We start from the raw sequence: 27,823 nt of genomic DNA on the forward strand, positions 1-27,823 counted from the left end.
GTATTTTCATATGTAAGGCATTATTATTACCTAATTCTATTTATTTTTTTGTTATTTATACTATTGATGTTCTGATTAATCATTGAGAGTGAATTAATGAAACAAATATAGAAATATGTGAAGATATAAAAGGTGGGAAAATTTACAGAAAATAAATATTTTTTTTTTTATAGGAAATCAATCGACAGAAATTGCAGCTGTGACTTAGATTTGCAAAAGATCCCTGTATACTAAATACTGCATAGCCTCACAAAATAGTGTGAATGTAATGTTAATTGAAGTTTGTACAAAACAAGGCCTTCTTAACACATTTACCCTCAAATAATAGTAGTACAGATTTCTCTTTGAATGTAACGCGCAATTGTTTGCAAAAACAGGAGAAAAAAAGCCCTGGTAAAGGTCAAGGGCACAATTTAAAGCCAAAGGTTAAAATGGGCCATAAAACATTTTGTCCAGACTTTTACTTTATCATTCAATTTTCAAATATTTTACCACAAATATTCACAATGTGGAAACAGCATCTATCTTGCTCTAAGGTCAAGGTCACCCTTTAGAGATCACAGGTAAAATACAAGCATTATACAACTTGTCCAGACAGCAACGTTATCATTCATACTGGAGTTTTATAATAATATACCTTAGATTTTTAACATGTGGCTTTTCACCTGTATGTCCTTTTCCTAGCTTAAAGGTCAAAGTCACACTTGAAGGTCAAATGTCCAATATAGTTTTTTTGACTGTAACTTTAGCATTAATCGCACAATTTATAAAACACACACACACATGTGCCCTTCTTACAAATGTCAAGAAGCAAAATATGTGCATGGTGCAGATTAATGAAGAAATACAGGAATTATGACAATGGGCTGGACATGATGCAAACAGGAATCTAGCTAGTATCCTTGTGATTACCAGCGCATTTTATTGGGTTTGACAGAAAGTACTGCCTATTTCTTTGAAGATTGTGTTTGACCATAACACATGTAAGTGTCAAAGTCGTTAAACAAGAGCTCCCCGCAAACAGGGCCTCGCCACAGGATTTTATGCAACAAAACTAACAGTAAGAGTTAATCTTATCATATTAGTGTGACTCTGCCACTTAAATAAGTTTTTAGTTAACACATAATTATGCACTTCTGTTAAACCATCGTTACAGTAAATGGGTTGAGAATATGAAAGTATTATAACTAGAGGTCATCTACTGTCCAAGGCTAATGCACATGTGAAGTATCAAGCAAATTAGTTGGTTGATGAGTTATTGATCAGAAATGATTTTCACACTTTGTGACAGTGACTTTGACCAAGTGACTCCAATTTCAATAGGGGTCATCTTCTGTCCAATGCCAATGCATGTGTGAAGTATCAAGCCAATCTGTTAATTCGTTAACGAGTTATTAATCGGAAATGAACTGGTCTACCGACAGACTGACCGAACTACCGACATCCAGCAAAACATATACTCCCTCTTCTTAGAAATGTATTAAAATGTAAAACAATCTGTAAAACCAATACTGAGTCAACAAGATACTTTTCAAAATCCTTTATCTTGGCATTTAATCTGATGAAGTTAAAACATGACAAATTAAGGTCTGTTTGTAAAACATGCATGCCCCCCATATGGGCTGTCAGTTGTAGTGGCAGCCATTGTGTGAATACTTTTTTTGTCACTGACCTTGACCTTTGACCTAGTGACCTGAAAATCAATAGGGGTCATCTGCAAGTCATGATAAATGTACCTATCAAGTTTCATGATCCTAGGCCTAAGTATTCTTGAGTTATCACCCGGAAACCATTTTACTGTTTCGAGTCACTGTGACCTTGACCTTTGACCTAGTGACCTGAAAATCAATAGGGGTCATCTGCCAGTCATGATCAATGTACCTATGAAGTTTCATGATCCTAGGCAGGTTTTTTTTTGGCCTGATTTTATAGCCGAAATTCGGCTATATTCCCAATTGCAAAAAGTATACTTTTTTCTTAACCAAATTTTCAATTTTCTAAGTATAAAAAGGGCACATAATTCTGTCAAAATGCACGCCAGAGTTATCTAACTTTGCCTGCCCAGTCCCCTCATGATAGTAAGTAAGTGTACCAAGTTTGAATGCAATAGCTTTGATACTTTATGAGAAAAGTGGACCTAAACACAAAACTTAACCGGAGGCCGACGCCAAGGTGATGACAATAGCTCATAACTTTTTTCAAATGACCTTGACCTTTGACCTAGTGACCTGAAAATCGATAGGGGTCATCTGCGAGTCATGATCAATGTACCTATGAAGTTTCATGATCCTAGGCATAAGCGTTCTTGAGTTATCATCCGGAAACCATTTTACTATTTCGGGTCACCTTGACCTTTGACCTAGTGACCTGAAAATCAATAGGGGTCATCTGCGAGTCATGATCAATGTACCTATGAAGTTTCATGATCGCATAAGCGTTCTTGACTTCTCATCCCGAAACCATTTTACTATTTCGGGTCACCGTGACCTGGACCTTTGACCTAGTGACCTGAAAATCAATAGGGGTCATCTGCGAGTCATGATCAATGTACCTATGAAGTTTCATGATCCTAGGCCTAAGCGTTCTTGAGTTATCATCCGGAAACCATCTGGTGGACGGACGGACCGACAGACCAATGGACGGACCGACATGTGCAAAACAACATACCCCCTCTTCTTCGAAGGGGGGCATAATAAATGTAACAGTTGTTTAAGTATGTCCGATGCAATAGTTAACTCATGTGGATGATTCGTGATGTTCTTCCCAACAACCAACTTAGAGCAGCTGGTTTTTCACAATACTGAAGGATGCAGCTCTATCTTGTTGATGACAATCACTGCCTGGGGATGTTGCACCACTGCAAAAAAATGTAATTTATATTTAATACCATCATAACTATCAGTAAAGAAGAAAAATTTTGTAACTTTATGGTAATTAACAAGCAGACGTAAGCACAAGAAGGGGCATAGTTCTGCTAAATTGCAGGTCAGAGTTATGGGCCTTGGTCTGTGACTTGATAATCCACACAACATGTGATAAGTTTCAATTTAATATCTGTAGTAGTAACAGAGATAGGTACTTAATGCACAAAACTTACCTATATTTCATCTTGCATGCAATTATTAACCAGACTTTAATAAGTAGAAAAAGGGCCATAATCCTGCAAAAAAGCTGGTAATAGTCAAATGTCTTTGTCAGTGAATGTTCATTAATGTAGTCATCCCATATTTTTAAAGTGTTAGTTTAGATATGGAGTAGTTGCGAGCAAACTTTAACCAGAAATGTCTTGGTACAAAAAGGGGTAAGATTTTGCTACATTACAGGTTAGAATTATGGAACCTGGTCAGTGACCCCACAGAATGTGCGAAGTTTCATTTGAATACCTATAGTAGGAACAGAGACATAAGGATGTTTCATGTAAACCTTTACCAGAGCATTGAGCAGACATCTACACAGACTCAATAGGTTAGTAGTATAGCTCACAGAGCATTGAGCAGACATCTACACAGACTCAATAGGTTAGTAGTATAGCTCACAGAGCATTGAGCAGACATCTACACAGACTCAATAGGTTAGTAGTATAGCTCACAGAGCATTGAGCAGACATCTACACAGACTCAATAGGTTAGTAGTATAGCTCACAGAGCATTGAGCAGACATCTACACAGACTCAATAGGTTTGTAGTATAGCTCATGCCAAAAAGCATTAACATTTTCCCGCTCAAAAGCAAACAGAAAATGGCTATATGCAAACAGCATAAAACCAGAATATCTGCGAGTAACTAGCAGTCTGTTCAGGTGTTATTCTCTTCGCTGCACATCAGTATCTAAGGCTTGGAAATGAAGCCTTTAAAACTTGAATCTATAAAGAAAAGTCTAAATTTAATTTGATTTTCAAAGTGACTACAAACAAGTAAAATTGCTTATCTGAGAGGTATTGCATTCAGCTGCTCATACTCTCACAGACTCACATTTGAGGCGCCTGAATCTCTTCAACATCGTGAAGTTGACACGTACGTGAGACATGGTCTTCTCGATCACCGTCGCCTCAACATTTACAAGGTCACGTCTGCAAGACAGACATCAACCAAGTGTAAACATGAACACATTTATGTCAGCCTCACTCTGGGAAAACAGGGTTTCATGTGGAAGTGTGTAAAGTGTATTCCTTGATTAGCTTGTGAAGTCTGCAAAGGCTTATCAGGGACTGCACTTTACATTGCTATGGTATTTTCTTTTAAAGGCATAAAATTTTGTGTAAGCGGATAGTGTTGTCCCCGATTTCTGTGCAGACTGCACAGGCTAATCTGGGAAGACAATTTACCAGGGCTTTTTTTCTCCTGTTTTTGTGAAGCAGCCTTGGCCCTCCAATATTTGTGAAAAAAATGAGTAGCGACCTGTTCGAAATTGTGAATAAATGAGTCGCAAACTTTTTAAAATTGTGAAAATTTTAGTCACAAACTTCTTTTGATTGTGAAAATTTGAGTCGCAAACTACATGAAATTGTGTGAAAATTTGAGTTGCGAATTTCCCAAATTGTGAAAAACGGCCATTCTCACAGAAGAAAAACAAGGGCTGTTTGTAAAACATGCATGCCCCCCATATGGGCTGTCAGTTGCAATGGCAGCCATTGTGTGAATATTTTTTTTGTCACTGTGACCTTTACCTTTGACCTAGTGGCCTGAAAATCAATAGGGGTCATCTGCCAGTCATGATCAATGTACCTATGAAGTTTCATGATCCTAGGCCTAATTATTCTTGAGTTATCATCAGGAAACCATTTTACGGTTTCGAGTCACTGTGACCTTGACCTTTGACCTAGTGACCTGAAAATTAATAGGGGTCATCTGCCAGTCATGATCAATGAACCTATGAAGTTTCATGATCCTAGGTGTAAGCATTCTTGAGTTATCATCCGGAAAACATTTTACCATTTCGAGTCACTGTGACCTTGACCTTTGACCTAGTGACCTGAAAATCAATAGGGGTCATCTGCCAGTCATGATCAATGTATCTATGAAGTTTCATGATCCTAGGCGTAAGCATTCTTGAGTTATCATCCAGAAACCATTTTACTGTTTCGAGTCACTGTGACCTTGACCTTTGACCTAGTGACCTGAAAATCAATAGGGGTCATCTGCCAGTCATGATCAATGTACCTATGAAGCTTCATGATCCTAGGCCTAAGCATTCTTGAGTTATCATCCGGAAACCATTTTACCATTTCGTGTCACTGTGACCTTGACCTAGTGACCTGAAAATCAATAGGAGTCATCTGACAGTCATGATCAATGTGCCTATGAAGTTTCATGATCCTAGGCCTAAGTGTTCTTGAGTTATCATCTGGAAACCATCTGGTGGACGGACAGATGGACCGATGGACCAACAGACCGACATGAGCAAAACAATATACCCCCCTCTTCTTCGAAGGGGGGCATAAAAAGCACATGCTTTAAACCCCGTTTCCTAGAGCAAGGCTAATTTATTTTCAGTGCGAGTTGTTCTACACACAGGCTTGAACATACACAATGATGTGTAGCAATAATACATTGCTTATCAAAATGCTAATGCCTGAAAATCCTTATACCTAAATTGTCTTAGTACATGAACAAACACCCAGCATCCCTACATAACCTGGGAAATAATGGTGTTCAAAAGTAAGACAAACAGTTGTTTATGCTTGATTCACATAATTCTTATTTTATTTACAATGATATTTTTTAACCTTAGCTGCATGATAAACTCAACCCTCAGTTATGAAAATATCTGCACACTTTATACAATATCAAAGCTATGAAATGTCACTAAATTGAGCCGTTTTCTCAGAAAACTGGGCTTAATGCATGTGCGTAAAATGTTTTTCAAGAGGCTAATCAGGGACGGCACTCCCCCCTCACTGGATTTTCTTTTAGAAAAGACTTCCTTGAAAGGAAAAATTATGTTAAAGCTTTGAGTGTTGTCCCTGAAAAGCTTGTTCAGACTGCAAAGGCTTATCTGGTGCGACACTTTACGCCTTAAGCCCATTTTTCCCACAATGTTACTTAATTGCTTACTTGAGGATGGGTTTGCCCATCAGAGTGAAGTCCCTTCCTCCAACCAACATCACCTTAAACAAGAAACAACTGTTAGTTGAAGCTTTGGTTACTGAAGTGCATCATCTAGGTTACTCTTTATAACTTTTAATTTCTGTTTAGATATCATTTCTAAAGAAAACAAGAAATGTTGTATGCAAGTGCTGTTAAACATTTTTCACATCCGTTACAAAATAACTGGTATTTTAATATATCCAATAGTGCTGCAACAATATACCGGTATATCGGTATATATCACAATACGCAATCCGCATATTGTATTGCGATACGATTTTCGTCATACCGGTACGAAAATTTTACAAACATGCATCTACATTTCGTTCAGAAAAGCCATCCAAAATAATGATATCAAGGTAAACAAAACAAAGCGGTATTTTGTAAAAATAAATTGTTACGTACAAATGGCATTCTAAAAAGTCTATTATACAGAGTAGCGTTGTTACATGGGAGCATTCATTCTATGCTTTTAAACGAATTATCATTGAATTAATTACGCACAACTAAATGTTTCTTTCGATTCTGAAATGAGCATTATTAAATTTGTAATCCGAATTTCGGAAACATGCTTCCGAAATGTAATGCTAACGCGACAATAAAAAAAGTGCTTTATTCTTTTTCTCAATAAAAAGCGAAAGCGCACAAAAATTATACAGACATGTAGAACGTCGCGTGCAAAGTGTGGGTGTATTTGTGTTGTATAAAACGGGAACATCACGTCAGGCGATTTACGCGTGTTCAGTGGGGAAAAAAACCGCCCGATTGGAAGTTATTTCATCACATCTTTAAATAGTAACAAATGCCAAAATGTATTTGATATGTAAGAAAATTGGTGAATGTTTGTGTTTTGTGTTATTCTTGAGCATTTTTATAGTAAACATTTACCAGAATTTGCTTTAAAACTGGAATATACGGGATTATCGGGTAATTGGCGAGTCATAATTTTGGTACAAGTAAGCAATATATTGCGATATATTGCAATACGGGTTTTTGAGCTGACAATATATCGCAATACGCTTTTTGGCGTATTGTTGCAGCACTAATATCCAATATATAAGATGGAATACGTAGCCTCCATGTTCAACAAACTCTGGGGAGGAATAAATTTGAGATGTGAATTTTTAACATCGTTGATTGTAATTTAAGAAACGACATTATTATTTCTGCGGAGACAAACTTTCCTTTTCAATCATTTCATAATTTGTATAAATGGATCTACATTGTAATTGTAAAACCTTGTGTGTCTTTTGTACTTTAGCTTTTAATATTTAGTGAATGCCAAAGTAATGTATAACAAACAGTTACTAGTGCCTCACACAACTATTATAACCATGCAACATACGTCTCATAAATATAGTCACTTCCAGGCATTTGCTGTCCATTTTGGGAAAAATGCAATTAAGAGATTTGGAAGTTTTCGTGCGAGTAGTCCACTGATTTGGGAAAAAGTTAATTAATATACACTGTAATTCCAATATAAAGCGGATAACGAGGTCCAAACAAAAAGACACGGATTTGAGTTGTGCTGTCATTCGCCAATACTTGCATATAAACCCTACCGTGTACAACTGAATACATACAGCCCTTCTAATGTGCATATTATATCGATTAATTAATTATAATTACAACATTATTTTTTTTAAATCTAGTTATTTATGATGATAAATTTGTTTAAGAATTTCATAAAAACCAACATTGTTCAATAGTGTCAAGTGTACAGTGCATTATAATTATAGGACAAAGGTTTTATTGGGCACTGTTCCAATTTAATTATAACAACTAATGGACGAGTGAATTTAAATTTAGATTGAATGCAATACAATACCAAGCAATGTTTTATTGCGTCATACGCAGTCATGCAAAAAAGTGCTTCCCGGGGACTTAAGGATAAATGAAATTGAATTTCTGTTTACAATTACGCTGCGTTTGCAAGTAAATCGTGTGGATAACTTATTTGATTTCTCTTTGCCTAGAAACCGAAATGAAAGGTTGGAGAAAAAACAGGATCCATGACCCACCCCCAGTATATTGGATTCTGCGGTATAACGGAGCTCATTATATGGGATTTTATGTGCAATATTTTAATTATTTACAATAATTCAAATTATGAGAACCAAATCATATTAATTATACTAATACACTTTTTTAGATATAATTTAAGTAAAAATGAGATATAATAATCATTCAACCCTTTGTTCTAAAAAAGAAAAAAACAATGTTTTTTGGACATAAGGATTTTTTTCAAATTGGGAATTTTTTCTTATTTCGCTTTGGGAATGAGTTCTTCAAAGGGATACGTAGAGAAGCCAGGAAAAGGCTTGCCTCATAAAAACAAAACTACAGTAGCCCCACCAACCTTCTCCAGTCGTATCTTATCCCCGATCTGCGGTGGAAAGAAGCCGTTGATGAGGAGCAGGTCTTCTGTGGTCACCTTCCTCTGCTGTCCGTCCACGTGCACCACCGCAAACAGGCGACCCAGCTCACTGGCAGCAGCAGACGCCTGGATGCTCGACACTATGGCTGCAGGTAGAGTGAAAAGAAAGATTTTTGTTTAGATTTTAAACTAAAAATTTCCTAAAGACAAAAACTGTCGTCCCTGATTAGCCTGTGCAGACTGCACAACTAATCTGGGAGGATACTGTTTGCACATGCATTTTTATGTACCACCGCATGCAGGAAACCCAGCTCACCCGCACCCTCCTCGATGCTTGACACTATGGCTGCATGTAGAGTGGCAAGACATAGAAGTAGGCCAGAATGTGAATGAGTGAAGAATAGCCAAACAGCCTGGCTATGAGAAATGGGGCTAAAAGCATGTGCATTAAATGTTGCCCAAGAAAAGAGTGTTTAGTTTGCACTGGCTAACCATTGATGACACTTGACGGGATCTTTGTTTAGAAGAGACTTAAAAAAAAAAAAAAAATCCCTTAAAGTAGAAAGTGACATCCCTGATTTGTCTGTATGGAAAGCAAAGGCTATTCTGGGAAGATACATTAGGCACATGCATTAAGCCCTGTTAACCAGGAGTTCGCCTAAAATGTCTTGTCAAAGTCAATTATCAAGTTTCCATTATATATACACTATGTGAAGTATTTGGCACAATTAAGGATTTGTTAAAAATATCAAGATCAGAAAAAGAATACTATTACCAGTACTGAAATAAAGTAAACAATATTGTTTATACTAAGCATGTATATGTATATAAGTATATTTAAGTCCTTTAGCAAATGCATCATCATGAAACAAATTCAGAATACATGTGTATGTTAAATAAGATGGCCATCTGGAATGGGTCATTAATAATTTAAGTCTCAGACGTTAATACAAGTCTTCCAGAGTGGGACTCAAATGAATTAAAGTCGCAGTTTTGTCTTGTCAAAGACTATATACAAGTTTCTATTATATTTACTTTTTGTTAAGTGATTTGCAAAAAAGGATGTGTTGAAAATGTTAATGTCCTGACTGCTGTATTTTTTCTTACCAATAAAGTTTTACATCAATGTCTAACAAATATGAGTATTTTCATTACTGTAATTTGTACGTAATCTTTGTTTTCTAGCAGTCTATTCAAGATGTATATGTAGTAATGATTTTTCTTGACAAGTAGTCGGGTCTCGTCAATTATTTCATACATTATGTGATAACTGAAATAAAACACAAGGTAATTGTTTCCACTCACACTGTCCCTTGTTGCCCAGGTGTGGCACATAGTCCAGATTGAAATGAGTGTATTCATCAGGCCTGCAAGTGAAAATGGCTTCATTAGTTCAAAACATCATGTTATATGGTATACAGTATTTGAATGGTGAAAGTCTTGTATTTATTAAAGCCAAATTTGAAAAGATACATACTAAGTCAACCTAAAATTACCAAAAATACAAATACAGATGTTTTAATTGTAACAGAAATGGATTAACGGTTATAAAATGTTATTGAACCGTTAATGTTAATGATACCAGTTCCCTATAAGCTGGGCTCTGAATACAAGAGAGTAGCTACAAAAAAAATATATATTTTGAAACAATGCATATTTTTTACGCTTTAAGGGAATTAATACTCTTCATTAATAATTAATAAGTAAAAACCTCTGATTAATATTTACAGTTGTTTACCAAGAAGTTAAATTCAAATTTCAAGGTCTCTTACCAGTAAAATACCATTTCAAAATTGCCATTTGTAACAGTCCATACAAAAGGAAAGAGGGTATATGTAATGAGTTAATTGTGCTTACAGGCGATTATATTCTGGGTCCTGTTCAAATGGGTTGGGGTAGATCTTCCTCACATTGCATGTCTGTTGGAGCATGCAGGTCTTGGGCACAACCAGTCCATGACGAGATGACTGTGGCTGAACAAGTCTACCGTGGAAGGTATGAAGACACCTAGCCACTGCTGACATGGTACGACATGTGTATTGACCTGTCTGAATAGCTGCAGGGAACATTGTCTGTACTTCTGGAATAAAAAATATTATAATAAATAAAATATAACAATATCGAGGGTTGAGTCAACTGATACCAAATTACCTCTAGCTTTAGCAATCTCTGTCCAAAATGAGTCTTCTTTATTTGGAATAAAGTTTTCAATGCATATTAAGTATTTTTAACTTTAAGTCATTATCACGGACAAACCATCACGAACCTCTTAATTTTTGACACTTTTAATATAGTGACGATTAAGATTGAAAATAGTGAATCATATTAATAGGAACTCTTTTTGATAAATAACTTGTTTCTACATGGCTGGCAACTTTAATTGTTATGTTAATCCTCTTTTGATAACATTTTTTGCAAGTTGCCAGCACCACTATATCATGTAAAACTTTCAATGCCACCCAAACAACGAGTACCTGCTTTCGAACCCTTCAGTGCACACCATAAAAAATTAATTCGCCCCATGATTTTATCATGGTCAGGTGACTTATTACAGCAGCCGATTTGTGTAAATTGTCAAGCAAAGTTGAGAACTAAAATAAGACCATGTTTTAATATGTTTTTTTAATGAAAATCAGTACATATGTAAAACGCATTATGGAATACTAGGATTTTTACATGTTTTATGATTAATCTACTTATTCTACAGGTTTTTGACGCATTTTCGTTGATTTGCCGCTACCTGCGAGTCGGTGTTAACAAATTACTTATACACAAAAAACGTTGACGAAGTGCGTGTGCGCGCATGTGTATGAAATGTAAACAAATGAATGGTTCCAAAAGAGGTGAGGTTCAAGAATAGGTACTTTAACGATAAATGAAAAAAATAAGAGCAGGCAATGGGGCCCAATTTCAACACATCAGCCCTTTAAAAAAAAATCACTGGCATTAATTGCATCAATATTGCTGTTCTGCATGCGGGAATCGGGGGTTTAAATCACTATTAATATGCTGTTATTTTGTTGTTCAAAACTTATTTAATATACTTGCGTTTAGCCCTCTCATTGTCCGTGTCATAAGATGCATCTAACTTATATTCTAAGTAGATGTGCAACTATTACACGAGATAATATGCCATTTTGCAACAACAGTTATGTTTTAAATCAAGTATAAGCATAAAACTCGATGTTACCAATTGAAAAATAAGTGATAAACCTCAAATCGTGTCCTTTAAACGGTTGAAATATAATTATTACCTAGTGATGATGAATTCAAAGTCACATCAGTGATCTGGGTCTTCAGGCGCTTTTAAGCGAAACTTCCAATCGTAACACTTCGTCTATCTCCGGATTCTCCGTAAAGAGTTCCTTATGCAATAAAAAGCCGGTTGGATCCAGAGTGCGAAACTTCTCGATTGAAAACAACAACAACACGTGTTTGTTTGTTTTTTTGACAGAAGACGTGCTTTGAACAGTCATTTCATCGTATAACTTTATAATTTGGTAACATATTTGATATGACATGCGCGATCATGAAAATAACACATTCTTTATTTGTCTCCGTGACTAGATTGTGTCCCACTTAGTGACTTCGATATGTTGTATTGTATATATTATATATTTCGGATAGGTATTTAATTCGGACAATAGTAATTTGTACTTTTATTAAATTATTCTGTGTTCGACATACAATTGTTATAAATTTAAAGGAATACCCTTCATAACATAATTAAAACTTGATAGTATATCAGTCTATGCTAAAGTAAGATAGCTGTAAATCATTATGCAATGCATTGTCCCCTTGGAGTCCTTAAATGTTTTTGTTTTGGCAGATTCTTGGCATCGATAGTCTACTCTATCTTTTTAATAGGCACTGTTTTTAATACATTAATTCAAAAGTGTCAAAGATCCAATTTAAAAAGTTTATCATACTACTTAATAGTTTAAACAAAATATTCTTCATGTAATGGGTTGACGTTAAAGGAGCACTTATACTGCCTTGTTAAATGAGCTGGCTTTTATGCAGGCGCCGTATAGTGCAGGGAACAAAAATTCCACTCGTCCGCTCGTATTGACTAGTGAAAACTTGAAAGGACTAGTGAATTTCCCTAAAGCTCTCGTCCTACAGGACGAGTGAAAAAAACTGATGTTAAAATATGTATTTTCTGACCAGTAAGACTCTTTTTCATTTAATAAAAAAATCATTTTTTTAAAGCATTTCAATTCCGAAAGAAGAACACAAATGAACCGGAAATTGTAATTGTAAATTTCATACAGCAGGTGCGCGTTGTTAAGCGAGACTGTGACCCGAGTAAATATTGGCTTTTTGGTGTAAACTTTGCGCTTCCATTTTGACAGGGAACCATTCAACTGCTTTCACTACATAAGTATTGATTTTTAAAGAAATATTTAACCGCGAAGAACGGTTTTAAACCAGTCTGAATTTCGTCTGAAAAATGTCTGACATATGAGCGTTCTTTAAAGGGGTGGGGGCGATGTTTAAACGTCTGAAACGGAAAGCACGCGAGCATTAGAAAAAAAAGGAAATTACAGCAGTCGGTGTACGATAAGACCAAACTTTCGCGAACTGTCCAAAATGCGTGGTTTGATGAATATTCGTTGAGCCTTTGAAATCTTTATTTCACACATATTTGAAGGACGAGTACATGTGTTTGCAGGACGAGTGAAAATTTTAATGCACTCGTCCTGCAGGACGAGTGCAGTTTAGAAATATTTTTGTTCCCTGAAGTGTCCTGGGGTTTTCTAGCTGTTACATGTTCTGTTAACATTTCTGTAAAATACAAGAAAATGTCATATAAATGCAGTAGAAAAAATAAATAAAATTTTTCTTAAAAGAAAACAAGTTAAAATATTGTAATAATTGTTTAAGTACGCTTTACATTACAGTGTGTTTTTTTTCGTTTGAATTTGGGGCCAGTATATGGTTCCATTTCCAATGGAAAAAGTATATATTTTTCCCAAATGGGACCTACAAATGAAATGTAAAGCTTATTTAAACATTTTCAAACTTACTTAGCAGTATATTTTTCTCTCTAGATCATGTCATCAGAAAAATATGCAGATGATGAAGAGGAATTAGAAGACATTGATGATGAAGATCTGGATGATGCCTGGATAGAGACAGACGAAATGGACACACTGCAAACTCGCTGCTTGTTTTGTGAGAAAACCTTCCCCACACCTGATGACGTGTTTTCACACTGTGAGATAGAGCATGAGTTTAAAGTCCTCAAAGTGTGTGAGAAATGGAAACTGGACTGCTTTGGTTTTATTAAAATGGTCAACTTTATTCGAAGTCAGGTATAACACTGGGTTTGTGTTGTTGTTTTGTTGTTGTTTTGTTCATTTTAAAGAACTACGTAGTCCTTAATTAACTTTAATACGGGCAAAAGCCCGCGTAGCAATGCGATTATCTCCCTTTAATACTTATCTTGTCCATGTTCTGCCTCTGTTTGTTTAGTTGCGAATTTATTTGATTCAATTAATTCAATATCTTGATGTTATTATTATCCTCACTAAACAATAAATAAAACTGTTTAAAAAATTGATTCGCTGAATTCATGAACATCGGTGTTGATTTCGAGCTCTCAAAATTTTAAGGGGAGCTAACCACTGCGCATTCAGCGTCCGGTGTTTACTTGTCAGAATTCATGACGCATTTTCCATTCGCTCTCAGACAGCTGTTTTACGTGTGATCATGAGGAATATTCTGGTGAGTTTTGATTGTTATCCATCAGCAACACATTTATTCACAAAATTTAACGATATTCCGATTACATTTTTAGTCTTTTAGCTTATTTTAAACGTATTTACACCACGTCTGCTCGCATATCGAATGGTTACACATCACTATATATAGTTTAGGCCTAAAACCACAAAATCTAATACCGTTGGATTTTCGTACCAAAATCTTTCGAAACAAATCTCCCAGATTCGAAGTCAACAACAAAAACCATGACATTTATAAAGTGTCTGCATCATTTATCAAATGTTAAGATATTTGTTGGTTTTCTGGTTTTAGAAGCTGTTCTGCCAAGGCAAGAGCTGGGCATCACACACGCCATTCTATCGATCAACACTGACAGTTTTGGTTTCCAGAAAACAAAAAAGGAGGGATTCCTGATCAGATGTGCAAACATTGTCAAAGGGTTATTAAATTAACAATTTGAAGGCAATTATGCTGAAGAAATATTAAGGTTCCCATGCAAATTTAGTCTGTATATAGACAAGTGTCTGCCAATGAATATCAAACTTAAGTAATACAAAACTTACCACAAGTATGTAAAAGCACTAAGTATGCAAATCAATGTTAAACTAGTAATACAAAAACTAAGTATGGAAAACATTGTGTTGTGATCATTTTTAGCTCACCTGTCACGAAGTGACATGGTGAGCTTATGTGACCGAGTGATGTCCGGCGTCTGTATGTGCGTGTGTGTGTGCCTCCGTCAACAATTTGTTTGTGTAGACAGTAGAGGTCACAGTTTTCATCCAATCTTTATGAAATTTGGTCAGAATGTTCATCTTGATTAAATCTGGGTTGGGATTGTATTTGGGTCATCTGGGGTCAAAAACTTGGTCACCAGGTCAAAAACTAGGTCACATAATAGGTCAAATAATAGAAAAACCTTGTGTAGACAATAGAGGTCGCAGTTTTCATCCAATCTTTATGAAATTTGGTCAGAATCTTTATCTTGATGAAATCTGGGTTGGGATTGTATTTGGGTCATCTGGGGTCAAAAACTAGGTCACTAGGTCAAAAACTAGGTCAAATAATAAACAAACCTTGTGTAGACAGTAGAGGTCACAGTTTTCATCCAATCTTTATGAAATTTGGTCAGAATGTTTATCTTGATGAAATCTGGGTTGGGATTGTATTTGGGTCACCTGGGGTCAAATACTAGGTCACTAGGTCAGAAACTAGGTCAAATAATAGACAAACCTTGTGTAGACAGTAGAGGTCACAGTTTTCATCCAATCTTTATGAAATTTGGTCAGAATGTTTATCTTGATGAAATCTGGGTTGGGATTGTATTTAAGTCATCTGGGGTCAAAAACTAGGTCACTAGGTCAAAAACTAGGTCACTAGGTCAAGTAATAGAAAAACCTTGTATTGACAAAACAGGTCACAGTTTTCATCCAATCTTTATGAAATTTGGTCAGAATGTTTATCTTGATGAAATCTGGGTTGGGATTGTATTTGGTTAGTCAGGTGAGCGATTCAGGGCCATCATGGCCCTCTTGTTAGTAAGATAGTGTAATTCTAAACAGTAGCAAAAAGCTTGTTTAGTTAATTTATAATGCCATTAATATGCATTTCCTTTCTATTGTGTAATTAATGAATTTGTTGTTACTTGTTGTTCCATGATTAATGTTTTATGTGCTCGTAAAAAATCAGCATTGTAAATTTTGTAAAAGGTAATAAAATGTTACTTCATAGATTCCACCGTTTTTCAAAAGATAACATCACTTTGTAATTGCATATACGTAAATATTCTTGTAAGTTGATGATCGTGTTTTAGTATTACTTATTGTGTAACTATTATTTTATGTGCAAATAAATGATGTGAAGTGTTTTGTATCTCCACACAATACCACATACCTTTTTATTTATGTACTGAATATATATACTAACATCATTTACATGCTTCTGCTAGCAGCTTAGCCAAGAACAATGACTGACATATAAATAAGCTCATATGATTACTGATAATCTATGTTTTATTGTATGTGTTATTTGAATGTTTAAATAAAAAAATATGGATGATATAACATTACTGAGTATGTGTATTTGCATTCAAATTGTAACTATACAGCTACAAACTAAGTGTATGCAGTTTAGACTGTGATTTATGAATTGCTACAAAATGGCTAGTTTTTTAGTGTAGACAAAATTTAAACTATTCGCCAATAGTTTGCGAAAGAAAATTAGAACCTTGCAAGATACCTGTATTTATGAACTATTTTAATTACAAAACAAGTATGCTGTCTTTCTGTTCCACATAATGATAATACAAAAAATCCTGTCAATCAAAATTGATTTGACACATCACATTATTTTGATTATGTTAAATCAGTGTATGCTAAATTAAAATCAACTGCTTTAGCAAGTTTGCAAAGGGATCAACACAGAGGCCTCCCAGTGACTTAGCAGACACCATATCCACTATACCGCAGCCATCGAACCAGCTTTAAATTCCTGCGGCTAGAAAACACACACAATTATAATATGCTAGATCTTAAAGCTAGGAACATGTTACTCTTTTGAAGATTGACTTTTTTGGATGCATTACTTTATTATTGAAACAACTATAATATTTTTAACACAATAATGTCCATATATTTATAAAAATACATCGTTATCAAAAAAAGCTTTTGCCCGTAAATTAGGTAGCCCCTATAATCATATTAGAAATGTTATTGTTTTTTGCTGGGTCACATGTCAAAAAAGTATATACCCTAACTTATTTGGTACACAATCATTTCTTAACTGATTGATTCATTGTGTAAGAAGCCCATTTGGACATTACTAATTAACAAGTAAAATGCTTCCAAACATCTAACAGAGTGTCAGGCATTTTTTTTTACATACATTTAATATCACAGTTATATAGAAATACACTTAAATATACTAGGTAACTATAACAAAAATGTGGATAATACACAGAATACATGTGTGATGGGTTTTACATTGCATAATTATTTTTAGATCCTCATGGTATAATTGCTGTTTATAGCAATCTTTCCTAAATGATAAAAGATAATGGCAGAAAATAATGTTATGATTGAACTTAATTGTGCTTTATATGCATGATAATGGACGGCTGTAAGCAATTAAGGATTAACAATGGCAGTAAACTGTCACCAACACAAATAGGGTGATTTTGTTACCTATCGAGATAACCCTTGGCAAAGATATTGGTAATCAGGGGATGATACTGAATTGAACTAAATCCCTTATTTATATTCAGTAAGTAGTGCGTATCTTAATAGCAAAAACAGTTCAACTATATTTTATTATATGAATATGTATTGCCATCTATAATATATATACTACATTGCTACAAAATTCTAAACATACATAAACGACCAATAAAATGTTTTTGAAACATAGTTACAAAAAGCATAAGATTAACACTTATATTTAACTTATTGAATTTTGTATCAGTCTAGTGGTCATGGACAGTCCTTTGCAGGGGCGTCGGAATCAAATTGACATTGGGGCGGCGGAGGGTGTGGGTATGGGAGGTTTTGTTTAGCATCAAATGGCGCATTCTGGTGCGTTTTTATGCCCGATACCTGACCGTATACAATGTGTAATATTTTGAACCATTTTGCGTAAGTAAATAATATCAGTGCACCATAAACTTTCATGCACGCAATTTAGATTTTTAAAAACTATCTTTTATGTGAAAAGTACTTACTCAACAGTTACACTACATATTGGGCGTTTAAAGCTAAGAACCGCTATAGTTTGTGTTACTACTACTACTACTATACTGCTAATGATAATTAATTAAAAATAATAATAATAATAATTTTACTAGTTTCAATAGTAATAATAAAAAAATTATAATACATTTATTATGTTTATATTTACCTCATCGTAATGAAGCCATGTGTGACTGGAAAACCACTTTGGATTGAAAGAATGTTCTTCGGGATTTTTTTCCCCGTAATTTCATTTTGGAAATTTGAAATTCGTTCATTGGTTTGGATTAGACATATTGAAATGACACAAAAAAGTTGTAAAAAAACATGAAATAAGTTTTTTAGAATTATCGATTTACTTTGAGTTATTACAATTAATTCAGGTATCTTAAGGTATCTTTAATTTTGTGCTAATTCTGGACTATTGGATATCGGCACATTTGTTTCATGTCATACTTTCCTTTATATTAATAAAAAGAAGCAAAGGCTTAGATCATACCGACAATTAAAGATTCCCAGGTTTAAATACTCAAGAATAAATGGATTATCGTTTAAAAAGAGATTGATCAATTAACAACATAATTGACACGTACATTGACGCGGGCGGGTGATGACAATCAACAATACACGTGTCATAACCGCGAATGCGTGATTACCTTGCTTCGTGGTAAAGATATTTTCAAATATACGGGTATTGAAATGAAAAAAGGTCTTTGCCAAAATTTCATTTTTGCCGAAAATATTGGGGCGGCGGCTGCTACCCCTGCCATCCCAGTTGGTGCCACTGCTTTGTTTTGTAACAATGTTTAAGTATAATCCAGGAATTTTGTTTTACTACCAGGGCCTGTCGGCTGCCAGTTTTAAGGACCTACAGACCACTGGTTCCCCACCGTGGAGCTCTGATGAGTTCATGAAGCCTTATGACCCTGAAGACCCTATGTTACAGTATGGTATGGATGGAGCTTCTTAAACTTAATATCTTTGTATCATGCAAGCCTTCTCTGCACTGAATGGAGTTGTAATTTGTATTTAAGGTCAATTATACTGGCACTAAATGCACTGTATTTGCAATGCTATAATAAGAACTGAAGATTTTGTAGTCATTTGATATTATAGCTGGTTGTTAAACTTGTTAACACTTTACCAACCTCCATGTCTACATACATAGCTGGGAAAAAGGTTTAGTAATTGTATGATTTTACTATCAGCGGACCATGTTACTGACAAGTAGACAGCTGTTTGCTTGTCACTCAGCCATGAAATCTAGTAATCAGGACTTTTTTCTGAACATGGTACAGCTTTGCTTGTTGTACTAAAGGTTACTTACATTATTCTGTAACATTGTTCTGTTATATTATTCTTCTACATTATTCTTTTCCATAATGTGTTACATTATCCTGCTTTACAATTCTTTGAAGACATTGACGACCAAGAAGACTCTATCACTGAAACACAACCAGTATTGACAGCTGATCTTAATGGGTTTCATCACAAATTAGAAGGTGACCATGTTACCATGACAATGCGAGATCACAGGGCTCTCTTGGAGAGACTGCGTGTTGCCGAGGAGGGGTCACGTAGAGCAGAGGAAAACCTGCAGAGGGTCATGGAAGACATGGAGAATATACGGTGAGGGCTGGTACTAAAATATACATGGTTTAATATGAGCCTTGTTCTGAGAAAACTGAAATAAATGCATGTCTATAGTGTGGTCCCAGATCAGCTTGTACAATCTGCTCAGGCTAATCAGGGATGACACTTTCCGCTATTATAGTATATTTTTGTTAAAAGGAAGTCTCTTTTTAATGAAAATCCAGTTTGGTTGTAAAGTGTTGTCCAATGCAGACTGCACAGGCTAATCTGGGTCAACACTGTACGCACATGCATTTAGCATAGTTTTCTCAGAAAGAGGCTCATTTTATGCTAAGTACATGTAGTACAATTGAGAAGAATCAGTATATCATTGAGGTTAAGTCATCCTTGTATTACTTACTCTGCTGACATTATTGTGTCAATTTAGGAAAAATTAAATTGCAAATCAGTGTTGTCATCATTCCAGATTCGTTGTTCTTCATAAATATGCAGTTTGAATTTATATAGTGTTGACATGGTGCTGTTCCAAAACCTTTATAAATAACTTTAAAAGGTAAAAACTTGTGGAAATGTATATGTTACATAAGAGACCATTAACCTATGTGAATGAACATTATGTTCTATTTTGATTACACTTGAAAAGATTGTAATGTTTCCTTGCAGAGTGAGGACAAGGGAGCTGATGTTACATCAGTCTACAGGGGACAGTGATGGCAGTAGTAGGGGTCACACTGGGGGTCACCTTGACAACGGAGAAGGGGAGGAACTAGAAGGGGACGATCCTTACTTCACCTCTTACGGACATTTCAGTATACATGAGGAAATGCTCAAAGTATGCTCTTTTGTTAAAACTATATTCTTGGTGTTGTGGGGAAACTGGAAATGAACATACCCCATTAATTAAAGCTAGTATTAGTGTTTTAGGGAATATGGACCTGCATATACCTTAAGTGTTTTTTTCAGAATTATCCATGAACTCGCAGATGACGCTTTCCATTTGTATGGGTTTTTTGTTTCTGCTGAGTCTCTTCAAAGCCTGTATTCACAAAACAATTCTTAGACATAAGTCTCAATTTAAAAAGTATTCTTTAAATTTGAATCTTAAAGATTGCTTTAATTTTGAATCACAACTTAAAAATAACCACCTTTATCTACATCATTCTTCATGTGGAACATATTATTCATGAATCTTCATTGGAAAGTTCTCCTTGTTTGGACAATCTGCATAAAGTGTCATCCCAGATTAGCCTGTAAAGTCCTCAAAGGCGTATCAGGGACAACACTTTATGCCTAAACTGGCCTTTTTTTCAGAGGAGACTTTCTTTGAACGAAAAATTTCATGTATGCTAAAAGTGGCATTCCTGATTAGCCTGTGTGTACTGCACAGCCTAATCTGGGATGACACTTTATGCACATGCATTAAGCCCAGTTTTTTCAGAACGAGGCTCAGGTCATTAATATCCACAGGACAGAGTGCGTACACAAAAAGCAACAAGCCTCGCCGTTCTTATGTTTCTAAGCCTCACTTTATGTATTTCACAATGATAGGGCAGAAACCTGTTAGTGTCTACATATCAGATTAAGTTCAAGCTGCTTATCAGTGTAATTAGACAGTTCTCGATTGTAAGTCAGTTTACCCATATCATGATTGTCTACAGGACAGAGTACGTACAGAGAGCTATCGTGACTTCATATACGGCAACCCAGTTGTGTTCAAGGACAAGGTGGTGCTAGATGTGGGGTGTGGCACTGGGATCCTCTCCATGTTTGCTGCGCAGGCTGGTGCGCGCCATGTGTACGCCGTCGACATGGCAGACATTATCTACCAGGCCATGGATATAGCAAGGTACAATGTGGGCTGGATTTTTTTGCCTTTACATTCTTTTTTCCTTGTTTAATTTTAAAAAATGTGTTTGTTTTATTTACATGGTAGATTATTTATTCACACAGTATTGTTGTTATTAGTTGGATGAATTGCATTTGTTGTCCGAAATGGTTTTTTACACACAGTTTTTTAGTTTCTTGTCAGATGAAATGCCTTTTTTTCCAATGATTTTTATTAAAAAATCAATTGTGTTTATGTTATTTTTTAGAGAAAATAACTTGGATGACAAAATAACATTTATCAAGGGAAAACTGGAGGATATAACCTTACCTGTGGAAAAGGTAGTTAACAATATGTTGGTCAATGTGTGATCTCCGTTCTTGTTATTTTGGCTGATTTTATAGCTGTTTGTTTAATTACAAACCAAATGGCAATTATTATTTTTTTAAAGGCAGTCATAAAATTCCCAATTGATGGTCAAGAAAACATTACAAGAATTGAAGTAAAATCCACTGTAATATACACATTGTCAAAAAACTGAGTATGAAAAATTGCTTTTCAGTATGATTGGTTAAAGAGTGTTTGACATTACATAATTATGATATCAATTTTTAGCTTACATGAGCACTCAAGACTGTTGGTAAGCTCTTGTCGTTAGTCTGTATTCAGTCTGGTCTGTAGTGCATTATTTGTTGTCAACTTTAAGCTCGTTATCACTTTAAAGACCACATTTTGCATTCAATCTCAATGAATCTTGACCAGAATGTTTATCTTGACAATATATAGACCATGCTAAAATCTGGTAATGTGCTCCAGAAATAGGTAATTACGTCAAATGTAAAAAATATATAGTTACCATTCTAGAAGTTAAATTTTTAACTCGGTCCTGATGAAACTTGGTCAGAGTGTTTATCTTGACAATATGTGGACACCTTTATGACTCAATCTTCATGAAATTTAGAATTATTATTTTGAAGAGGTCTAGGCCAAGTGCAAATCTGGGTCAATTGCATCCATGAACTAGGTCACCAGGTGAAATATTAGGAAAACATTGTTAACAATCTAGAAGCTATATATATTACTCAATCTCAATGAAACTTGGTCAGAATGTTCATTTTGACAATATCTAGGCCAGGTTTTTATACTCGTCATGTTTCTGTAGGTCTAATCTTAGAAAAATGCTCTTTCCACTCTTGAAGTCACATGTATATCTCAATTTTGATGGAACTTGGTTGCAATGTTATCATGAGAGTAGTAAGCCATGTTTGAATCTGGGTCAGATAAGGTTGAAAACTTAGTAAAAAAGTCAAGTCTTTGTTAGTCCCTGTACTTTGCACTCAGGTGAGCCTTTTAGGGCTAATGTGGCCCTCCTGTTAAACAAATTATACCCTTATGGTAAATGCAAAAGAAACTTTAAAGTGCATATTAAATAAGACATAATATTACTATAGGTATTTTGAGACGGTGCCTCTAAGAAAATGTAGTCTTCTGTGTAGAAGACAATAATTTTATATAAAACAACTGTACCTATGACCTTTCTCTGGAAATTAGGGCTTAATGCATGCGGGTAAAGAGTCTTACCAGGGCAAACATTTTCCGCCTAAACTCGCTTAGAAGAGACTTCCTTTAACCAAAAAATTCCATTAGAGTGGAAAGTGTTGTCCCTGATTTGCCTGTCTGGGACATGTTACACACATGCATTAAGACCTGTTTTTCCACAGCAAGGCAAAAATCAACTGTAAACTTGTTTATAATAGGTAGAGATCATCATCTCCGAGTGGATGGGATACTTCCTACTGTTTGAGTCCATGTTGGACTCGGTGCTGTTTGCACGCGCCAAATATCTGAAGCATGATGGTGTAGGTAAGAGAAGGATGTGTGATGTTTATATTGGTAGTCAAGGTTCTTCAGTAATTTATTGTTGTCAAGAACTTTGTATTAGAAATAAACATTACGTATTCCATGGAATTTACAGATTTCAAGTTCCGAAAATAGTTATTACTAGAATATTTATTTAATTTTTTTCACTAGAAACTAGAAAAATGTGATTCTTCAGCGTATCTTTACAAAACATTGCATATGAAAAAGATCATTTTCAACGATTTATTAACATAAAAAACATGTTTTAGATAAATATTGAAAATCTTTGAAAATATCCAATCTTAAAATAGAAACAAAAGACATGTATAAAATAGAAGATACTATAAAGCTATATACGAGTCACACTCTGAGAAAATGGGGCTAAATGCACTTGGGTAAAGTGGCGTCCCAGATTAGCCTGAGAAGTCCGCACTTCACGTCTGGGACAACACTTATCGCTTAAAATGATTTTTGACACTTGACGCACATGCATTTAACATTTTTCGCAGAATGAGGCTAATATATATTTTTCTCTTTACTATAGTGTATCCAGACCGATGTAACATCAGCCTAGCAGCCATCAGTGACCCTGACATGCACACAGCCCATGTGACGTACTGGGAGAATGTATATGGGTTCCAGATGTCGTGTATGAAGACGTGTGTGGTGAGAGAGGCCAGCGTGGAGGTCGTGAAGCCAGAAAGGGTCGTCACAGATACCTGTGTGATTAAGGTGTGCCAAATATTGAACTTGTATCCTTATTGATAACAACATCTGGAATATCTGGTAACAGTCAATTAGGGATATACCTTTAAGATAGCAAGAACTCATAAGTCTTTGGCCTTACCATGTGTGGTCTACAAGTGAGCCTCCTGCTGGGAAAAATACATGTGCGTAAGGTTAGGGTTAGGCTGCACAGGCTAATCGGGGACGACACTTTCGGCTTTTATATTATTTTTTTCATTTAAAGGATGGCTCTTCTTTGCAAAAATCCAGTTTAGGCGGAACACTTGTCTGTTCTTCTTTTTTGTATTTTCTTTTTATTTCATGAAGCTTGTTTTTTGAAATACAATTGAATTACTTTGTTGATGGTGTTAAAACTTTCATGGTTGAATGACCTAAATGGGTAATTAATGGTAAAGAATGAAACTTGGGCTGCCATGATTTTTTGCAGAATTATGACCCTTTTTTCAACTATATACATGTGCTGTATATTTGTCTGAGACTGTGTTTTCAACTAATAGGCAAACTTATACCATTGAATATCCATAATGTGTAGATAATCATAAAGAAAGGAATTATTGCTGTGACAATTTTTTGCAGAATTATTGCCCCTGTCTTTTTTACCATTCAAGAATTTGTTGTTAAAAAATGTTGTTTTTTTCAATTTCTCTTTATATACATTTACTCAAACTTTCACATTTGAATGACATTTATGTGTAGATGATCGTAAAGACAGACTTTTGGCTGAAATGAGTTTTGGCAGAATTACGGCCCTTTGTCTGTTTTCCACTATAGAATATATGGACCAGAGAACTTGTATGTAAACTCCTCTTAAACTACTTGTTTAATCGCTCTCAAACTTGCACAGTTAAATTACCTTACTTAATATTAAGATGATTATTAAAATAAGGATTTTTGACTGCAACCAGTTTTGGCTGAATCATGGCTCTTTGTCTGCTGTAGAATATATAGTGCATTTGTCTGTGTATACATATACATGTTGTGGGGTCATTACTGTCTGTGACACATTTCTAGTTGTATATGTAAACCGAGCCCTGGGAAAACGGGGCTTAATGCATGTGCGTAAAGTGTCGTCCCAGCTTAACCAAGCAGTCCATACAGGCTAATCAGGGACGAATCTTTTGCGCTTTTTTGGATTTTTGTGTCTAAGTTAAAGTCTTTTGTAAACAAAAATCCTGTCCAAGCATAAAATGTTGTCTGCACAGGCAAATCCGGGACGACACTAACGTTAATTAAACCCCAATTTCCCAGAGGGTGTCTGATGTGTATTAAATCTGTCATACTGTAGTGTCATCTTTCTCCCTGCTTGTTGCAGGATCTGGATGTGTGCACATGTGGGCTTGCAGACCTTCAGTTCACTGCCAACTTCTGTCTGACTGTAACCAGGAATACAACGATCACCGCCTTCATTGGATACTTTGATGTTTTCTTCCACAAATCAGCAGAACAAAAAGTAGGGATACTGGTTTCATATAATAAACATTTTTCTTAGTTGTTTTGAATTGATATTTGTCTCTACAATAATGCATTAAGTAAAAGGTACATGTATTTGAATAACTTTGTTGGGTGTAAAAATTAATATTTATTCTTGCCGAGTTTTTGGTTTGTTGTTCTGAAATGGGTTTTATAAAAAAAAAATCTAGGCCTGTATCTAAAAGCTCATTAGTTAAAAGCTTTCTAGGCTCCTGCCATAGCATAAAAAATTAAATTGTGTCAATACTTATGAAAATGTTAAAAATTTATTTTAAAAGCACTGGCCTTGGGCTTGTAAGGTAATACAAACATTTTATTACGTTTATGTTGATAAGCACTTGGAACATATACTGTTCTGTACCAGTATTGTTCTGAACTGAATGCTTGGTAAAACATATTGTACTTACTAATAAGCCTCAATCTGGGAAAATGGGGCTTAATGCATTGTGTAAAGTGTTGTCCACACAGGCTAATCAATGGTATTCCTTATATAAATGAGTTATCTTCTTACTAAAAATCAAGTTTAGGTGGAAAGTGTCGTCACTGACTAGCCTTTGCATCCCTCAACAATCTGGCATGACACTTTATGAACATGCATTAAACCCCATTTTCCCAAAGCTAGGCTCTTATGTATTTTACATTTATAATTTTAAATGAAATTTAAATTGAACTACAGCATAAGTGAAGATTTCTTAAAAATCAATTCTTGTATACTATACACATGTTAGACCAGTTGCAGTGCCATCAAGTAACAAAGGCATGCCTGTTATCATCAATTGATAATGTGATCTGACCTTAAAATTCATTACACCCTTAACTACAGGTGTATTTTTCAACGGGCCCACATGCGACCCCTACACACTGGAAACAGACTGTGTTCCTTCTAGATCAGCCAATGCAGTGTTCAAAAGGTAGGCCACAGTCTAGACTGTATTCCTTCTAGATCAGCCCATGCAGTGTTCAAAAGGTAGGCCACAGTCTAGACTGTATTCCTTCTAGATCAGCCCTTGCATTGTTCAAAATGTGGGATGCAGTCTAGAATGTATTCCTTCTAGATCAACCAATGCAGTGTTCAAAAGGTAGGACACAGTCTAGGCTGTATTCCTTCTAGATCAGCCCTTGCAGTGTTCAAAAATTAGGACACAGTCTAGACTATTCCTTCTAAATCAGCCCTTGCAGTGTTCAAAAGGTAGGACACAGTCTAGACTACATTCCTTCTAGATTTGCCCTTCCAGTGTTAGAAAGGTAGGACACAGTCTTGGCTGCATTTCTTCTAGATCATTCCATGCAGTGTTCAAAAGGTAGGACACAGTCTAGACTGCATTCCTTTTAGATCAGCCCTTGCAGTACTCAAAAGGTGGGACACAGTCTAGACTGTATCCCTTCTAGATCTGCCCTCACAGTGTTCAAAAGGTAGGACACAGTCTAGACTGTTTTCCTTCTTAGTCAGCCCTTGCAGTGTTCAAAAGGTAGGATATACAGTCTAGACTGTATTCCTTCTAGATCAGCCCTTTCAGTGTTAGAAAGGTAGGACACAGTCTTGACTGCATTTCTTCTAGATCAGCCCTTTCTGTGTTCATAAGGTAGGACACAGTCTAGACTGTATTCCTTCTAGATCAGCCCTTGCAGTGTTCAAAAGTTAGAAACAGTCTTTAATCTACGTCTTTAGACGCATATGAGGGGACTTGGGTTGATTTGTTTCTGTATCCTTGTCTTCTTTAAATTTTGGTTCAAGAACAGGGTATTATTTATCCTGATGTCTTAAACATTCAGAATATCTGTATATACTAATAATTTAAAGAAAATACAACTGTATGATGAAACTATAAAAGAAAATGTAGAGTTTAACATTTTCTAATTACTTAGAACATATAACTGTGAATGTATGTGTATTCTGTTAAAAATCAATGTCAACCACTAAAAGATTAAAATTTAACCTTTCACTTAAGTCTTTAGTTTTCTGTATGGACCAATGTCTTCTTATCTCTTTTTGAAATATGTGATGCTCAAACAGAGTTTGTTTTCTGTTTTATTGCAGGGGACACCATAGAGGGAGTGCTGACCTGCAGAAAGAACAGAAAGGACCCTAGATCCTTGATCATCACTTTCTCCTTTGATGGAAAGACTTTTACTTATAATATGGAATAAAATAATTGTGAAACTGAATATGTCTTCTTTCATACATCATGAACATGATAATATAATGAGCCGTGCTCTGTGATAAGGGGATTTAATTCATATGCGTAAAGTGTCGTCCCAGATTAGCCTGTGCGGACTTCACAGGCTAATCTGGGACAACACTTTACACACATGCATTAAATCCCCTTTTCACAGAGCACAGCTCAAATAAAACACCTGATAAGTGTCCAAGGCGGTGACCCCAGCTTTATTCATATTTTGTGTTTATGTTGGTTTG

At 35.4% G+C, this 27,823-nt stretch overlaps 2 protein-coding genes across 3 annotated transcripts; one reads left to right on the forward strand and one right to left on the reverse strand.

Annotated features, from left to right (window-relative positions):
• Positions 1-1,525: 1,525 nt before the first annotated feature.
• Positions 1,526-11,783, reverse strand: LOC127853374 (39S ribosomal protein L21, mitochondrial-like). Its single transcript, XM_052387869.1, has 7 exons — positions 11,718-11,783; positions 10,321-10,543; positions 9,769-9,830; positions 8,446-8,609; positions 6,054-6,106; positions 3,972-4,069; positions 1,526-2,857 (listed from the first exon to the last, which is right to left on the reverse strand). Exons 2-7 carry the CDS (start codon positions 10,530-10,532, stop codon positions 2,793-2,795), a joined length of 654 nt encoding a protein of 217 aa, XP_052243829.1. The 5' UTR covers positions 10,533-10,543; positions 11,718-11,783; the 3' UTR covers positions 1,526-2,792.
• LOC127853371 (protein arginine N-methyltransferase 3-like) lies at positions 11,565-27,573 on the forward strand. Of its 2 annotated transcripts, none has more exons than XM_052387865.1 (12): positions 11,565-11,585; positions 13,516-13,781; positions 18,754-18,862; positions 19,331-19,541; positions 20,169-20,337; positions 21,164-21,351; positions 21,599-21,671; positions 23,088-23,193; positions 23,735-23,922; positions 25,250-25,387; positions 26,231-26,318; positions 27,446-27,573. In XM_052387865.1, the coding sequence occupies exons 2-12, from the start codon at positions 13,521-13,523 to the stop codon at positions 27,553-27,555; spliced, it is 1,641 nt and encodes a 546-aa protein (XP_052243825.1). In that variant the 5' UTR covers positions 11,565-11,585; positions 13,516-13,520; the 3' UTR covers positions 27,556-27,573. The 2 variants fall into 2 exon arrangements, with proteins under 2 accessions (XP_052243825.1, XP_052243824.1); XM_052387864.1 differs by lacking the exon at positions 11,565-11,585 and adding an exon at positions 11,840-11,963 and having other exon boundaries at positions 13,518-13,781.
• The last annotated feature ends 250 nt before the right edge of the window (positions 27,574-27,823 follow it).

This window comes from Dreissena polymorpha, chromosome 12 (genome assembly GCF_020536995.1).
Source record: "Dreissena polymorpha isolate Duluth1 chromosome 12, UMN_Dpol_1.0, whole genome shotgun sequence".
NCBI lineage: Eukaryota > Metazoa > Mollusca > Bivalvia > Myida > Dreissenidae > Dreissena > Dreissena polymorpha.